Consider the following 18,503-nt stretch of genomic DNA (forward strand, 5'->3'; position numbering starts at 1 on the left):
CCTATTATATAACAGATAATATATAATTATACTCGGTATAGATATAATGCAAGATGTTCATCCGTGCCTATATCCGTGCCCCGTACGCTGAACATTGCATTGCCGCGTGGTACTTCTCTTAGCAGATATATCGGGTAAATAAAAATAATGCTGGAAATCTGCCCATATGTCGTAGGTTCTGTGGCCATTATTTCATCGTAGCAAGATAATTCATTACAAGCTAAAACGAGTCCACAGTCTTAGAGGTTTTGTTAAAAATTCTGCTGTTTGTCCCATCCTACTGGACAGGGTGGCCAGCCTTGTGAACTATAGACAATTAAATATTTATTTTAACTTGAAATCTGGCGATCATTAAACAGATTTGTTAACTTGTTTAATAAATTTCAGCATATTTTTTGTTTAAATACTAACATATTTGTTGTTTAAATATCGATATCAGCTTCAAAAGGCTGGCACGAGTTAGCAAGCAGCAAACAATAGTGACGATAATTTTTTTTTTTGCAGTTTGACTAAATTCCCTGGGGCACCATATGTATCTTTTTTTAACAATCAGTTTTTTATATTTAAAAAAAATTCCAGGTTTCGCAGGCATCGCAGAACAACACTGCAACGGGAAAGGTTACGGCATTAACCGATTCACGCAAGCTACGTTGGAGAGATCGTCAATTTTGAGTTCAATGTATATTTGACCATCTGTTTCTGGTTTGGGAAATGGGGGCGCTTAGATCCTTTCTAAGACGTATGGCACAAGGGAGGGGAACAGCGCAGAGGGGATGCCAGCCCTTTGAAGGGCACGTACACCTGGAAGGCAGCTGGGAGGGAGCAGAAACCAGGACCGGCTGGGGGTCCCTGGGGACTGGGTTGAAAAGCACTGGTTTAGAGACGCCCAGTAGCCTTATTGTGTATGTAGCTATGTCTAACGTGAAAAATTCCACACGGACAAAGCAGGGATGGGATTCAAACCCACAGCATCGGAGCTGAGGCAGCAGTCCACCCCAGAGCCATCTTGCTGCCCTCATGTTCATATATTTGCTTTAATTTCTTTAGTTTCCTTGAAAAATGTTGTGCCAGTTTTTTTTTCTTTTACTCCATTACAGACATGCTTGCTGCTGACAGAGACTACCGGAATCAGTGGTTGCCTGCCTTAAACTTAAATACAAGTGGTATCCATCCTTCCATCAATCCATGCATCTGTCCATCCATTTTTTATATCCACTTGTCCTATACAGGGTTGCGGCCGTCCAGAGCCTAAAGCTACAGGCACAAGGCAGGGAATAACCCAGGATGGGTTTTCTCCACCCTTTAGATAGATGACAGGCTGCCTTTGGAATATTTCTCTGAAATGAGACCTATTGCCGTTGTGTTTATGAATTTCCTGCTCGTGGGTGGGAACACGGACACAGAGCAGTACTTTGCCATACTTAAGGTGGTCATAGTCATCTGGCAAAGCAACATGGCAGGATTAGCATCTGTGCCGTTATCTGTCTGTATCAATTTTCTGTCGCCTATGGCTTTGGGTGGGATGCTGTAAAGCGCTTTGAGACAATGTAATGTTGTGATAATGCGGCAACAAAAATATACATTAATTATTATTATTATTATTATTATTATTATCAATCCTGTTGTGTTCCCATCTGGCCAGCAGAGGTCTCTGCTGGGCAATCAATTTCCTCCCTTGTTCCAAATCATTTGTACTTGTCCCTCTTCTGATCCTTATTACCTCTGTATATAGGTTTCTGGCTGTGTATTGTTCTTGAATGTGGTCATTGTTAGTGCTGTAGATGTTAGTGCTGGTGCTCTGTGTTGGTTCCCGCTCGTAGTTAATCCTAGTGTTCCCTTTTGTTGCTTACCTGTGTTTGGGTCAGCCCTAATCCAACCTGAGTTATCCTCCCTGCCTTCTGTTTTGACCCCTGGCAGTCCTCTATTTATTAAGTGTTGTATGCTTTGTCTGTTCCCCTTTGGTTACCCTTTGCTGCGTTCGGACCATCAGTCCTTCCCTGTCTTCACTCGTGACAGTCTGCGGGCGGGCAGAATCCACTGCGTTGTTCTGTGCCGGATCGTTACTAGAAACTCGTCCCATTGCGGGGTTGCACGTTCCTCTCCATTTTTGGATTTCCCCTGGACACGTGATAAGATGCATGAGTATGGCCAAGCTTTGCACTTGCAAAGCGTGAACAAGATCAAGAGTCTAGGGAGAGCCCTGAAACAAAACAGGACGCGTATGTCTAGTACATATTCATCTTCGAGCACGTCATTTTGGTTATGATGGTTTTCTCTTTCCCACAGTCATTTTGCTGGACTCTGCTGCTCCTTGTTCTTTTCCTATGGTGTTTAATTCAGTTTATATGCAGTAGACTATTTATTTCTCTCTATTGTCATTTTTGTTTTATAATAATTCACGGTAGCGCGTTGTGTAGCTTTATAGTAACAGCGATGAGTGTGCACTTTTATTATTGTGCGATCGATTGTGCTGCAGAACAGTCTGTGACATGGTAGGAAACCCTGTGAGGCACGAATACACGAATAGAAAATTCACTCTTGAAATTATGTATATTTAATACGTTGAATAAGTGCGTGAAGCAATGTGTGTTTCACTTTGTGATTTGTGTTGTGATTCTCCCCCTTGCAGTGATTGGATGGACCTGGTAGCTTGTTTAATGAGGTAATACCCCAGAATTGAGTCATGTGACTGCGAGACCCACCATTATCCCAAACTCAAGAGGAAGAGTGGGTATCAAAGATTGCTGTTTTAGCCTTAACAAATGATAAACCAACAGGAGAACATAAAGAGCCAGAACATACCCTTAAATATCAATGTGTCACGGAGCATGTCCCCAGACCTTGCCCCCTCCCTCGGGACGTCTGTTCCCTCCCCTCCCTCAAACATACATTACGACATTTCCAGGTGCTACTCTCCCTTTTGTGATGTTTTGATTTATTCGTTTATTTAGAGCTTTTGCCAAAGCATGCATGTCAATCAAGCAAGAAGAAGGAGGTCCACCTTTAGGTGCGTCTCACCCATATTTCTCTTACATCTGAAGCATGAACTAACCATTATCAATGATCCCATCATTGATGCTGACTCTTGCACTGAACTCCTGTGGTTTTCCTCTTCAGGCAGAGATAGAGTCTTCTCCACTGCTTTAAGGGACCTCTTGGAAGCCGGGCTGCCAGTCCTGTAACACTGTTGTCATGTACGAGGGACCAAGAGACTGCAGAAAAAGCCTGTTACTGGCTGAGATTCCATACAGCTTACAATGATCCTCCTTGAGATACAAATGAGCAGAAAACCAGGTGAAAATGAGAGCATCAGTGCTTGCACTCTTTTGCAGAAACATTTCTTTTGCGCTGAGAGACGCTGAGTGGTTAAACTATGCGATATAGGCACTTCTGGCTTTGTGGCTGTCTGTGGGGAAATATAAGGGATACAATGACTGCGAGAGGGTCATACTGTCCAGGACCTCATCCTGAGGGAGAGTCCCTGTCTACTCAATGACCGTCTTTCTAGTCAAGGTGTCAGAACCTGTAATAACTTTCACGTGGAGATCAGTGTTCACGCCTCGGAAAACCTAGAGCCGAGATCAGCGGAACTTGCCACATTGGCTCATCTCAGCAGGTCTGGGTTTCGAACATTATAGACTGGATGTGTCAGTCATTACTGGTTGAATTTTGGTCTTTGCCAATATCTGAACCTTCCCCAAGGTAAAATAATTGCCTTTCTTGGGATCTCCGACTTCCCAGGTTGTTGTTGTGTTTGGTCCAGAGAATTAGAGCTACGGAACTCCACTGTGAAACAACGGGCATTTCTGTAAGCATTAATTGATTAATTTCTGTCGGTCCTTCCATTTCCCACTGTCAAACGCAATCTCGCCGAAGGGCAAAACTACAAAAAGAAGGAAATGATGAATTTCCTTTTAAAGCTATTTTTAATTGTCAGCATCAAGTCCGTTTCTAAACCTACAGTACATTTGAAGGAATAGGATTCACAGCTATAAACTCAACATATTATGGCTGTCAAAGAAATTAGCAGGTTTCTTTAATGAAATCGAGGGGTCGCTGTGCTCAGGCTGACAGTCCTAATAAATGTCTTTGCAGAAATGTGCCTTTGAACCTTACTTTATATTGCACAGGCTAATATTTGACAAATACGTCACATCAAATTGTGTATTATTTATGTGTGAATGAGAGACATTAGAGTTGTCAGTATCAAGGTAACAATGATTTACTTATTTTTCTTTATAAATCAGAAACAGTTGACTGATGCAATAGATGAATTTTCTTAAACAAGGTCATAATATAACGCTGCTGCAGGGAGGAGTATGAGAAGTATTTTAAGGGCATTAATGCCTGTTATTTGTTAATTTTGTTTTTCCTGCTTCCTACATTGTGACAGGTGGCGGTACTGAACCAGATACACTTTGTGGGCCAGTTGTTATGGAGACCTTTGAGAAAATACCAGTGCTTATGTTCATGGTCTTTGGCCAATCAGGTCATTGAGAACCCAAGAACGTTACACCTGAAGATTCCCCCACTGAATCCCAATATGGCTACCCAGCTACCCTGTCAGATCCTTGGCGTTATCCACATCCCCACTGTCGCAGAGCTGCAGGTCCAACGCATCTGTGTCCTGACGAGGTGAGAGCTGGCCATTGAGACGTTCGGGTCTTGTGGGGGCTGCACCTTAGTTGCACCAACATGGCTTTTGCAATCCATATCCTATCAGTTGCCGTCAAAACTATCTAGCACTCGAGCAGTTAGTATCCAGCACTTATTGCCAAAATATGGATGAAAAAGATTAAACTGTGATCTCTGGTGCAGGGAAGGTGTGTCACAAAAGAAAAAGGCTTTGCATGCCGACATCCCAAAGTGTGCAAAGATAAGGGATTTATTTAAGTAGGTGTCTGCAGGGAGGATGAGGACAGTGGCGACGAGGCAGAAACATCAAAGAGGAGTGAACAAGTAGCAGGCAGGTAGCAGTCAGGTAGCAGGCAGGTAGCGGGCAGGTAGCGGGTAGGTAGCGGGTAGGTAGCAGGCAGGTAGCGGGCAGGTAGCGGGTAGGTAGCGGGTAGGTAGCAGGCAGGTAGCGGGCAGGTAGCGGGTAGGTAGCGGGCAGGTAGCGGGCAAGTAGCAGGCAGGTAGCGCGTAGGTAGCAGGCAGGTAGCGTGTAGGTAGCGGGCAGGTAGCGGGTAGGTAGCAGGTAGGTAGCGGGTAGGTAGCAGGCAGGTAGCGGGCAGGTAGCGGGTAGGTAGCGGGTAGGTAGCAGGCAGGTAGCGGGCAGGTAGCGGGTAGGTAGCGGGCAGGTAGCGGGCAAGTAGCAGGCAGGTAGCGCGTAGGTAGCAGGCAGGTAGCGTGTAGGTAGCGGGCAGGTAGCGGGTAGGTAGCGGGCAGGTAGCGTGTAGGTAGCGGGCAGGTAGCGCGTAGGTAGCAGGCAGGTAGCGGGTAGGTAGCAGGCAGGTAGCGGGTAGGTAACAGGCAGGTAGCGGGTAGGTAACAGGCAGGTAGCGGGCAAGTAGCAGGCAGGTAGCGGGTAGGTAGTAGGCAGGTAGCGCGTAGGTAGCAGGCAGGTAGCGGGTAGGTAGCAGGCAGGTAGCGCGTAGGTAACAGGCAGGTAGCGGGTAGGTAACAGGCAGGTAGCGGGTAGGTAACAGGCAGGTAGCGGGCAGGTAGCAGGCAGGTAGCGGGTAGGTAGCAGGCAGGTAGCGCGTAGGTAACAGGCAGGTAGCGGGCAAGTAGCAGGCAGGTAGCGGGTAGGTAGTAGGCAGGTAGCGCGTAGGTAGCAGGCAGGTAGCGGGTAGGTAGCAGGCAGGTAGCGCGTAGGTAACAGGCAGGTAGCGGGTAGGTAACAGGCAGGTAGCGGGTAGGTAACAGGCAGGTAGCGGGCAGGTAGCAGGCAGGTAGCGGGTAGGTAACAGGCAGGTAGCGGGTAGGTAACAGGCAGGTAGCGGGCAAGTAGCAGGCAGGTAGCGGGTAGGTAGTAGGCAGGTAGCGCGTAGGTAGCAGGCAGGTAGCGGGTAGGTAGCAGGCAGGTAGCGCGTAGGTAACAGGCAGGTAGCGGGTAGGTAACAGGCAGGTAGCGGGTAGGTAACAGGCAGGTAGCGGGCAGGTAGCAGGCAGGTAGCGGGTAGGTAGCAGGCAGGTAGCGCGTAGGTAGCGGGTGCTTTAACAGGCTTACATGCTATGAACTAGCTGAAATGACTAGCTAAAGAACAAAATGCTTTTGTTAACCTTGGGCTTTCAATTATAAGGTTCCGCTGCAGGTTTGACAGTTTCCAGGGTCAGTGCAGAATGTTTAGAGAACTTTATGCTAAATTTCTCTAGAAAATGCTCATCAACTTTGATTGTAAATAGGTAAATAGGTAAGATAAATAAACATTTGATCATTTTCTTCTAGACTAAAACTTGGAAAATGTGTAGTATTATTTTACATATTAGGCTAACACAAACTATGCAGATTAACAGAATATCTTTAATAATTTGCTGATCGACGAAAATGTTGTTCAGTTCAATTCAATTTTATTTGTGTAACAATAGATGCACCGCTCTGGGGCCGGTCGAGGCGCTACTGACCACTAGATGGCACCAGTGACAAGCGAACAGCAAGACTGGGCTGCAATTTTGTTTGGATTAAACACATAATGAAAACATAGTAACGATGCAGTTTAATTTCATGCACTTTTAATTTCAGTCAGATGGGTTTCACCCAAAGACATGATTTACTGGATTGTTATCTTTAAAGTGCCTGTCCTGTGTGAATGACTCCCTGTAACCCAGTACTGCATTAGTGGTGTGTGATTTATGGATGTTTGCCTTGCCTTTGTACTAGCAGAGTGCAGTATCTTGTCCCATTGGCCCACCGCTACCCGAGCTGCGGCTCCGGCGAGTTCGTCTGCAGTTACAGGGCTGCCACAGGCAGCACTGTCACCGTGAACCCCCCCCGCAGCTCAGCGGACAGGAGTCTGACAAGAAGGAACTGCCTTCTGACAAGGGTAGTCTGGATTGATGGCCACTGCAAATGGGCGGGAATTAAGTTTGAGCAATTTCAAGGCCCCTGAAATGGATTAGTCTGGGTTGGGGACCCAATATGATATGCTTTCATGGGGCCCGAAACCTCCAGCGCCGCCCCTGCCTGATTAACCCAACAGTGACCACCTGTGTCTCATAAGAATAATAATATTATACTATATGACTATAAAATACATAAAATGTAAACTGGTTGTAACATACATCTTTCATCCATACTTTTATCCCTAGAAACAGTGTCACATAATCAGATGACCCCTTTGAAAATTTACTGCATGCAAAGAGGTACAACATCTTAATTTTAATTAATCTTGTAATTTAATTACGAACTTGATAAATAATGATAATATCCTTTGTTGCACTGGTAGAATAGAATGATTAGGTGTGTGGGCGTCCACATCACAAGATCTGTTTGTCATTAAGATACATTTACCTTTCCTCCCAGCGCCATCTCTCTGGATGCCGAGCTGTATTGCTATAGACGTAAATTAACGTCATTAGCGACTGTGAATACCGCAGGCGGACGCAGACCATGGGGCATGTTCTGAACGTTGGGGTTTGGCACTGAATGTTGCCACGAAGTTTTACTTCCAGCTGGCGATCACTGCCACCCACGCCAACCTCTACGGCAGCCCAAGGGTGCCCCTCCCCAGCCAGCCGCATCCTCTCCATCTTCCGACGCACTTCACCCTGCCCCCAGCCTCACAGGTGCTATCGTATTTCTGCCAGCTGTGCAGTGCGTCTCCTCTAAGGAGAGAGGTGCATTTCTCTACTCCAACACTGCTCCCTCCCTGCCTGCTCAGTATTGTTTTTGGAATAATAATAATAATAATAATACTAATTATTATTATTATTATTATTATTATTATTATTATTTAGTATAAATAAACACTGTCCCGTCATCGAACTACCTTTGCCGGAGATTATGAAAATATGGCATTTTGCACTGAAGAAGTTACCTCTCACAGCTCCTGAAATTCATCACGCCTACGTGGTGTTGCGGAAGTTACTCACAAAAGTAATCCATTACAGACAGAGGTGGAAAGTTCAGGTCCAGAAAGTACAAATCCAGACCAAGGTTTTGTGTCAACCACCTAGATGAGTGACTATGACTCTTTACACCTAATTGGTTGGTTGACACAAAACCTTGGTCTGGACTTTCTGAACCGGAACTTTACACCTCTCTCTTAAATGGATTATTATGAATAAGTGTTAAGTGTTAGACTTAGCTAAACAAGATTGCAGAATGTCATGTGCCATTCTAGGTAACCAGGCAAATAGATGAGGGGAAGGAGGTGTTCCTCACAGGCTTGAAGCACCTGAAAGATGATTTCCAAAGATCAGCTTCATGATGCCCAAGGAGATCAAAGGCCTTCTCCACGTGTCCAAGAACATGGGCAGACCAGAGTAAGAAACTAAATTGACTAAATAAACATTTTAATTATGTTATCTTCTTTAAAAAATATCTGCATTAAACAAATCTGCTGCTGTCTTAGATCTTTAAGTTACCAGTCGCCAAGGAGGAAGAAGAAGCTCACATTTTTGAGCGAGCAGATCTGCAGCCTCTCCTGCATGTGGCCAGTCCGCTGCATGGTGCGACTCCTGATGCCCGGCGTGTCATTGGCCATCACCATAGATAAGAACGCCACAAGACGCAACCGTGATGAGTTCAAAGTCTGTTAGTGTCATACACCTCCTCACCCCTGTAGATCAGTTTTGGAAAGCAGATGCATGCAGCCACATCTCTTGCACTTAGAAAAACAGGCATGAGTATGTGAAGTCTGCATGTTTTTCCTGTGCTGTCTGGGGTATGTGTCAGGTCTCCTGTTGATGGGGAAATGAATGGGCATTTGCCTAAAATAGTAATGAAAGACAAAGGATCAAAACTCAATAATCCACAATTGATTTATGACTAAAGGCCTATAAAACAATTGTAAAATATACTGTCTCCCTAAAAACTGTGACCTTGTGTAAACATCCATCAGGTTAGCAAATGCTAAGAATGATATAAGTGTTACATAATCTCCTTCAACAGGAGATCATCTCCTCCGTCAGCTACTTTCAGTCGTGCCTGATGGTGGGCATGAAAGATACCTGTGAGCTGTATGAGACATTACGTGATGTACCCATGGGCTTGCCAGTTAGTTTGAAGGGCATGGCCACAAAGGGTCACTTCATCCACACACTTTACATCGTCAGGCTCTGCTTAGAGGCTCTGGATGATTCCATCCAGTTGGGTGAGAATTGCTAATGGATTAAATGCAGCTTGGGAACCAATACTGGGGGCGGAATTACCACATGCCGTCAGTCATTAGCAAGTTTACTCCAATGGGAACTGATAAGGTAACTGTAAGGTTTGCATCTGTGTGGACGCCAAAGGCAGATCCACGTGAAAGGAGGACTGGAGGATGGTGCAGGGAGTTTATCAGGCCCCCCGGGAGACACTAGGCTTGGCGAGCAGAAGAAACATCCTAGACGGCCATTTCAGCTCCAACAAAACAACACGAGAGCTGCCAGAGCAGATAGCTTCTGGTCTCCCTCCCTGTTGTGAAAAAGTAGTACTTTATCTAAAATCAATTGTATGGAGCAAATGGGGCTGCCTTTTCCGTGATCACATCCCACTCCAGAACATCCATAGCCTCTTCTTTCACATAGTACCCAATGCAAAGCTAGTTAAACTGGTTGGTGATTGACATTGTAATAGAACTCAATCCATGAAAAGCTTCATTACTCACTATCAGAAGTAGAAACACGAAGCATCTTCAATGCTTGTGGGAGTTTTACTTACACAAGAATGTCCTAAGGGCAGTAGGAAAAATTACTGGTTCAGAGAGATTATCAATCAGATGATAAAGGGGGTGGGTCCAAGCAATTAGAGGAGGTGGGACCAACCAATCAGATGTCTTGATCTCACCTCCTCTAGATGTTTGAACTACCTCCTCTATCATCTGATTGGTTCTCTCTCTGAACCAATTATTTTTTCCTTCTGCCCTCAGAACATTTTTGTGTAAGTAAATCTCCCACGAGCATTTTGCTTGCTTATCGTCACCAAAGTTCTGTCAGAAGGCCTAGGTTTCTGGGCCCAGCTACTAGCCAAGCTGATGAATCTAAATGGATACCGTCATATCCTTATTCCCATTCTTTAGGCACTGATGGCACAGTTGAACAAAGCATGCTGGGTAACTGCTCTTGGACCCCAAACTCTCATCTGTATGTGTGTGTCTCCAAGGAGAGCATGATGGGATATGTGAAAAGAAGCAGCCAATGTAGTCGTACGCATACTGATGGTAAATTAAGTATAATTTCAATTTTCATTTTTTACATACCGATACATATTCATCAAACAACGTGAATTTTGTCCAGTATAGTTGCACATACTGGAGTCATGATTGAGAGTGAACAGTGTTTAAATCTATTTATTTGATTTCACATTGACACATTTGTGATATGTTACAAGTTACAACATTTGAAAACAATAAATCCGTACTAGTTTCTAAGAATTCTATAAGTTCTGAAATGCAAATAACTTTAATAATCTAAAATTTTATATGCAAGTCATCCTTGCATCAAATCCATCTGCTGTATTTAGTGTTTTATGTAATTTCCTTTTTAAATATAATGGTTTCAGTTTTGTTTGTCCCAATTGCAATTTACATAGATGTTCACAACCAAGTGAATTCAGTGGACTTTCTTTTCTTTACCATATATCAAAAGAAAACAACTCCCTTTAATTTTACCTCTGAGACCCAAACAAAACTTGATTTAATGTATAAAGGACTTCTAGAATTTTCAAATTATTACAATAATTATACTATAGATCTTTTAAAATAAAATAACTGTTGTGTCTGTTTCTAATAACATTGAATCCTGCAGTAAATTTGTATATAAAGTTATTGAATGTATCCTGTTAAAAACAGGAAATCCTGAAATTTACACTTATTGATTATTTCTATGATTTCAATAACAAAGTTTAATTTTTCATGAAATTATATACAAGTGTTCATTTTCATAGCAAATATTATTGTATTGTCTTATGAATATATTTTCAGTATTGAAAAATATCAAATAGGCTAGTTACATTGTGACTGCTTAAGATTACACGTAGCATGACTGCAATGTAGTCATTTTTGTACTTTATTTTAAGCCTTAAGGTCTACTCTGGTTTCTGGTTACGTTCGTTCTTCACTAAGCCTTGAATGCAGCAGACACAAATAAAACAAACATTGATTTAGTTTATAATAACTGCCAGTGTTGTATGGAAATACATAGAGTAACATTCTGAAGCATTGTAGTTAAAAAAAAAAAAATCATGTGGACATTTACTAATATGTCATACTGTATAGCTTTAGCGTAACTAGTGAAGTGCGATTCAAATTAGAAAAAAATAATCAGTTACACTAAAACAATGATCACATACACACAGACACTGACAATATCTCTGGATATTAAACATACTCTCTTTATGCTTGTCTTTGCCATTTGACTGTTCATATATATTATGTTTAAATAGCCCATGTCTGAAATTACTTCAATATTTATTCTATTACTGGCATAATTACTTTGTTACTTCATACAGTTGTATCGTAACCAGCTCAGCCTACTGTCTCACAACTTCACCTACTAATACGGCCAGATATTCTCAGCAAAATAACTCAGTGGGAACTTAATAATGCAAGTCTGTAGTTACGAGTCCAGCTTTGCCATTACTGTTATGCACCAAAGTTACCTGACTAAATTTTGAAATAGTTCATTGCCGGTGGTTGTGCTCCTTTGTACACTGAGTGAGTTTCCTATAGATAATTTGTATTCTCAAAGGTTACCAACCTGTTATTGTCTTGAAAAAAAAATACAAAACATACAAAATTCATATGAATTCTTTTTAAAACAAAAGGAGTTTTAAAAACTTTTTTTTTTCAGGACAGCTAACTTCAGCATCTCACCATAGAACGAGCTCTCTGCGAATCACCTATCAAATTTACAACTCTTAATTAAATTGCTGGTATTACTTTGAGTTGCACAGTAAGTAAAACTTATCTTAATTGTTGCTTGTTTGCCCCATAGAGGAATGGGGTTTTTAGTTTCTTAAAAGAAAAAAAAACAGTTTTACATGTTTGCAAATAAACAGACTTACAGGAAAATGCAGAGAAGTCTCCCCAACTCACTATCCATTCAACAGTAGCACAGTGACAGAAGAAACGTCAATCATAGGCTCGTCTCCCTGTCAAAGCACTTGCTCATGTCCATTCCTCTCCCCTGTTTCCTCACGCTGCTTTTGAAGGGATGACAAGAGGGGGAGAAGAAAAAAATATATAATCACACATTACAATATACAAATCTCTGATTGGCAGATACATGAAGCCATTTATCAACTCTCTGGCTAAGCATTACCAGACTTAGGTTTTTAAAATGGTCTTTCTGTGGTGTTCTGGAATGTTCCACAGAATGTGAGCCATAAGAGTGAAACAGTTGAGGGGCATTTTTTTGGTGGGGGGGGGAGTTGCGATGTCTGTGAAATGACAGTTCCTCCGTACAGTTCTGACAGCAAAGCTAAGGCTTGATTCATCTGCTCAACCTCTACGGCATCTCTCTGCATTGTTGTTCAACAAATTGCATGGGGGAGAACTGCCTTTCACTGACATTGCAGCCTCGAGCAGGAGGCAGCATGCAAACAGAGCCCAGCAGGGGGCGATGGTGTCATGCAAACAGTGGCCCCATTTGGCGACCTTGCGTACATGCACTTCAGTCACCGGCGTCCTTCCCAAATCACACCCTCGACATGCACTAACGCACAATCACCGCATTTATATTCTCCCAACAAAAAAAACAAGCAAAAGGTTTAAAAACAGGGAGAAGGGGTGGACATGTAAATCAGCTTCAAATGTATGGTGCAGTTTATCTCTGATAAAGAAAGGTGATTGATCTCAGGAATTATAGGAAATCTGGTGAAAAACCTCGCCCGAGTAAATCAAGCCTTTTTTCATCATGCGGAGGTGGACCAATATTTACGAAAGTGCAATACAGACACGGCATTCCGCAAATACTTGAAAAGAATAATGAAAGAGGAACAGGCACTTACCTTTGGGAAATCAGCTTTTAAGAGGTTAAGAAAGGGAGCTTATGACAGAATAGGGATGAGAAATCGATAAAGAATGTGTTAAATTCATTTGCCCTACGAGGGAAAGGATGACCTTTCCTTATCAGTACAGTGCAGGGTGAAAGAGAATAAGAATTGTGTTTGTGTAACAAATGCTACGTATTTCACAGATGTATTCACATTCATTTACAAGATGAAAAATGAAAAATGGCATCTTTTCTACCAGGGTTGCCTGGGTGACACTGGTGTCTCAGTCTGTGAATTTGTGTTTGTAAGACTACAAGCATTTAGCTTAAATGGACAATCAAGTCTGATGGTGTCATAAAAAACATCATCATTGCACAGAATATTGGTCTTTATCTTGACATAGCATTTTTCTGGGCAGATAGTCAAATAAATATTAGGTATTTTTGAATTATATATATATAATAACATTTGAGTTCTTTTAGGAAGTGGAAGTCTGGTGCATTAAATATTTATTTTTTCAATATCCTGCAGCCTTATGGAATCAAACAATTATAGCCGATTCCCTTGAAAAGCTGACAGACATGTTCTTCATGTAACCATGTTTTCTTTTATCGAATTTCTGTGGTTGGAAATATTTACACTGTTATTATACACTATAAAATATAAGAAAATAGTAATAAATGCAGTAGCAATTAAACTTGTTAAAATTTAGACGTCCACGAGCACAAGGATAAGGGTGACATTCGACATCTACAGACACTGAAATTCAAAACCTTTTCGAGCTTGGGTCTTTTTTGGAGTCTTCTGTGTTGAGGGACTTCCAAACGTTTCCAAAAGAGGTTTTGGACATTTCGTCAGAAATGTTCACTGTTGAAGGGTCATCCCTGAGAACAAGATATGAAATGAAGTGAAGATATCAAAATATGATCAATGCCAATTTTTTTTGGCACTTAACACCTGTTTATTCCAGCATGCTTTGAATCTCAAATTTTGTCCTTGCATGTTTTCAAAAGAGTGATATTATTGGTGTTTATAAGAAATGTTGCTGTAAGCAATGCTAAAAATGCATGGAATTATACATTACAGACATTAAAGAAGATGTAGCATAATTAATCCAATGGACTGAGTAGAATAACCCAAAAACAATTAGAGATGATTGTCTAATAAAAGTTCATCTCATATGACAAGATTGCTTAAAAAAACTGTTTAACACTAAACAAAGATATATTATCTGGGCTTACTTGTAGTTTCCCTCTAATGGCACTTGAACGATTCCCTCATCCTCAGCTAAGATACTCTGTTCTTCCTGCATAGAGAAACAGTAAAGTCTTCAATCATCTCCCATAAACACTGTCAAGGAGTCAGGCATTTCTCTGATTGTCAGATTCTAAGTTGACACATATTTTCAAACGACATATTTAAATTTGCAGCCTAATAGCTACACATTGTCTATTTTGACAATTACTAACACAGTGGTGCCTGTGGTTCACGAACACAATCTGTTCCAGGAAAGTGGTCGTGAACCAATTTGTACGTGAACCAAAGCAATTATTCCCATAAGAAGGCACTGAAATTCGATTAATTCGTTCACAAGCCTACCAAATAATAATTTTTGTTCATTAATTTTCTGGTTTTTATAGTAAAATCTTTAAAGAAAAACACAATATAGCGTGACGACGGGCGGACCGAGGCATCGCGGGAGCAGAGAGAGACATGGAGACTTGTTTGCCAGGGAAATCATGCTCTTTATTAATGTTAATGGTTGCATTTCCCTATTGTCGAGCGTGTGTTTGCCCCTGTCTTGTGTGTACTCGGTCCAATCCTCGCGTGTATTTAACGTGTGTAATTCTTCCACTGTGTGTGCATCTTGTAGTTCGGCGTCTGACAACCTTGTGTTTCCCGTCTGTGTATTTCAGTTCGGTGCTTGTTGGTTGCCCGTTGTGGTCCTTCTATTTACAATTGCACATAGGGCATGCTGGGAAATGCGCCCCACCGGTGCTAGACTAGTATAATTAAAGGAATCTGGTCGAGGAATCTGTTCATCGACCAAATTTTGTACGCGAACCAATGCATTTTTTTCACAAAATTTTTCGTCACAAACCAAATTGTTCATAGACCACAGCATTCGTGAACCACAGGCACCACTGTACAAAGATCTAAAGTCCATGTGAAAAATTCACTTGCTGTCATCTTGCACCAATGAGAAGTACCTCTCGTTCAGCATCTTCCAGCTTCTTCTTCTTGCTCTCTGGCATTAGGTCATCGAGCCAGCTCAGCTCTCTTTTCGTGAAGAAGAAATCCAGCAGCTTCCGTACAAACACCAGAGCCAAGACCTGATGAAGAGAAATAAGCAATGATTTGAAGACACCCCCCTCCATTCTACAAAACAGAACCACTACATACTATAAACAAAAGCAATTTGAACAAAATCGACTGATAACCAGCAACAGGTCAGAGTCACCTGACCTTGCTGCACAAGAATCAGCAGTGAAGCAGCATTAGCTGTGCTGCCAGAGGGAGGTATTACCGCACCATCATAGGAAAGACGATGGCAGCCTTTGAGGTCTTGATAACCCAGAGGAGGACCAGGCAGCTGAGCTGGACGATGGTGAAGAGGTGGACTTTTCTCAGGGGAACATGTCGCAGGTAGATGAAGTCAGGTTGGTGTTTGGCTGGCATGCCGAACAGCTTCAGGCGATCGAAGAACTAAAAGGCAAAGGCAAGAAGGATAACCAACAGGATCTGCTACGCAATGCAAGTATTTAGCTTATTGGACCAGTTAGATATCCCATAATTACTGACCACATCTTACCTGTATCCCCCTAAGCGAAGAAGCCCCCATGTAAAGGAATACTCCATACAGCACAGGCATTGGAATAAACTAGAAAGAAACAGCACGGGAAAATGCAAAAGCATCAACGCAAAAGCCATCAACCACCAAAGGGATCATTTGAACCATCAGATGTTCTTGCATAAATGCCATCATTGTCTCTGAAGGATAATTCCCTAAAAAATAGGCCCATCCCTGCAATGGATGGCCAAAATGATCGGCTGATGGTCCCATGTTTATTTGATATTTTAAATGCCTACCACCTACACCCCTCTACGAATTTTGTTGTCAAACTCTATTAATAAGCCACGTAACACCAGCCCATCCTCCTACCTACTTGTGACTTTCTTATTTATAGCTAATGGCCAGTTTTGTAGCTTATTCTTTCCCTTTGAAAGATACCGTGGGAGCCCTTGAAATCAGCCCATGCTGACCTTGAGGACGGAGGTCATGAAGACGGAGCAGCCCATCAGCAGGAAGATCATGAGGCCCGTGAACCTCTGCTCGCGGATGCCCAGGAACTTGGGCTGCTCCCCGGGGGCCGAGCACTCGGACTCCAGCTTCAGGCTGTTGACGTGCGAGATGGAGAGCACGGTGGCGGCCACGAACCATGGCAGGCCCATCACCGAGCACACGCCCAGCATTATGCCCACCATGAACAAGTCCAGGTGGTACCCGCAGCCCTTCTGTGAGCAAGAAGAGGTGGGGTTCCCAAAAGTGCTGGCCAACAAACTGAGTAAATGTCACAAAAATAAAATTCCTTCCATGGCCCAAACCCTATCGAGCATTAATGTATTGAGCATGCAACCCCAACGTTTTGAGTCAACACCTGTTTATTTGTTCAGCCAAATGACTATTTCAATATTAGTCTAAATACTAGAACTCGTGGCCATAAGTGGAAATTAGCGGGAGAACATTTTAAAACAAATTTGAGGAAGCACTTCTTTACACAGCGTGTAGTTAGAGTATGGAATAGTCTTCCTGCTATTGTAGTGGAAGCTAAAACCATGGGTTCCTTTAAATCAGAGCTAGATAAGATTTTAACAACTCTGAGCTATTAGCTAAGTTCTCCCCAAACGAGCTTGATGGGCCGAATGGCCTCCTCTCGTTTGTAAATTTCTTATGTTCTTATGTTCTTATGTTCTGAGTAATATGCTATAGTATATATACTATATAATACTAAGCACTGTTATCTGCACAATACCTTTAGCTTGTGCTCCTTCCTGTTAATGATGACAGCAGTGATCTGCTGGTCCATGAAGATAAGAATCGTGCAAAGCAGAGCAGGGATGACTGTCACAATAGTGGTCCACCACGGGTTGGGGCCCAGGGGATTGATCAGCCAGCCACGGTCATCTCTGGTTGGCTGTGAAGAATCATGTGGTCACCCCACAGTGAAATGACAGTGGAAAGAAACCCTGGAATCATGAACTTGGGTGCTGTGTAACATTATACTAATAGCATATATGTCAACACATGAGTCTGTTCTACATTCAGTCAGTGTGAAAGACAACTTTGAATTTGACCAACCTTGAACTCGTTGGGGACCTTCAGTTTGGGAGATGGGACTCCTAAGGCATAGTCCACGAGCACCATGGTGAAGATGGTGATGAAGACGGCAAAGTCACTGATAATTGACCTCACCTGGGTACAAAAACGCATGTTGGAGGTTGGACTAAGTAAGAACCAGTCAGGAACCACATGTAATCATTTCCTTTATAAATGTGTTTTCATAATGTTTTCATCCTACAGACGGAAAACTAACTAGGTCAGTCTCACCACATGCAACAAATTCAGATGTAACATTAATCTAGCAGTAGAGGGCACCGGGACACTCGTAAGTTATTTTTGTTTCTCGTTGGACAGGAAGCCTCTCATTTGTATTCGTATAAATGATAGAATATTCCCATTTATTGAGATGGATATTTTATTACTTGCATTGGAACTTTCAAACGACATGTAGGATGTAACTGGTTTAAAAGCTAAAGGCCTCCCGATTCCAGGCAAATGCTAACTGCACACTGCATTGCTAACTGCAGGCCTGTGTAAGAAACCGGATGACTTGCCTTGGTAGGGAAGTAGCGGCTAGTTTTGAAATCCTTCAGGAAGAAGGACATGGCGACGGTGGAGAAAAAGAGTACGACTGACCAAAAGAGGACATCGGGGACGTAGGGTCCGTGCGGACCACAGGCACTCCCCACAAACTCCCCACGCTTCTCCATGCAGTCCTGCACGAACACAGCAAGAGCAACATCATGGCTTAAACATAGCTTAAACATAGCTTAAAATCGCCGACTACGTATTTGAAGTCACAATCCCAGCTTTTGCATTTTTCAGTTAAATATTACCCAGTTCCAATTATTCTGAGAGAATAATATATGTAATCTGAGCGGGATTTAATCAGAAATTTCCAGGAAGTCAGTGCTCTAATTATACTGTGACAGATGTGACATTTTTGCTTTGAAAGTGAAACAGCATTGCTAACGCTTGTCATCTTAGGCATATGACTGATGTCACTTTATTTTTGGATGATTGCAAGCTTCCACAAGCCACATGACATCAGCCAGTTAACTTGGTGGCCCGTTCTGCCAT

General features: G+C 42.5%; 1 protein-coding gene and 1 pseudogene across 9 annotated transcripts in view; one reads left to right on the forward strand and one right to left on the reverse strand.

Moving 5' to 3' along the window:
* The first annotated feature begins 741 nt into the window (after nt 1–741).
* Nucleotides 742–3,638, forward strand: LOC140582942 (uncharacterized; annotated as a pseudogene).
* Nucleotides 3,639–10,299: 6,661 nt separating this feature from the next.
* slc4a10b (solute carrier family 4 member 10b) overlaps nt 10,300–18,503 on the reverse strand; it is a 41,574-nt gene continuing 33,370 nt past the window's right edge. For 6 of the 9 annotated variants that reach the window (XM_023839462.2, XM_023839384.2, XM_023839304.2 and 3 more), the window contains 10 exons: nt 17,978–18,139; nt 17,442–17,555; nt 17,116–17,277; nt 16,346–16,597; nt 15,894–15,962; nt 15,614–15,787; nt 15,292–15,414; nt 14,323–14,387; nt 13,855–13,965; nt 10,300–12,289 (listed from right to left, as the gene is read on the reverse strand). In XM_023839462.2, the coding sequence (XP_023695230.2) occupies nt 12,223–12,289; nt 13,855–13,965; nt 14,323–14,387; nt 15,292–15,414; nt 15,614–15,787; nt 15,894–15,962; nt 16,346–16,597; nt 17,116–17,277; nt 17,442–17,555; nt 17,978–18,139 (1,299 nt within the window). In that variant the 3' untranslated portion in view covers nt 10,300–12,222. Of the gene's footprint in view, nt 12,290–13,096; nt 13,135–13,854; nt 13,966–14,322; nt 14,388–15,291; nt 15,415–15,613; nt 15,788–15,893; nt 15,963–16,345; nt 16,598–17,115; nt 17,278–17,441; nt 17,556–17,977; nt 18,140–18,503 lie in introns of all 9 variants that reach the window. The other 3 variants (XM_072718417.1, XM_072718414.1, XM_072718395.1) reach the window with 3 other exon arrangements.

The sequence above is a fragment of the Paramormyrops kingsleyae genome, chromosome 1 (assembly GCF_048594095.1).
Source record: "Paramormyrops kingsleyae isolate MSU_618 chromosome 1, PKINGS_0.4, whole genome shotgun sequence".
Taxonomy (NCBI): Eukaryota; Metazoa; Chordata; class Actinopteri; order Osteoglossiformes; family Mormyridae; genus Paramormyrops; species Paramormyrops kingsleyae.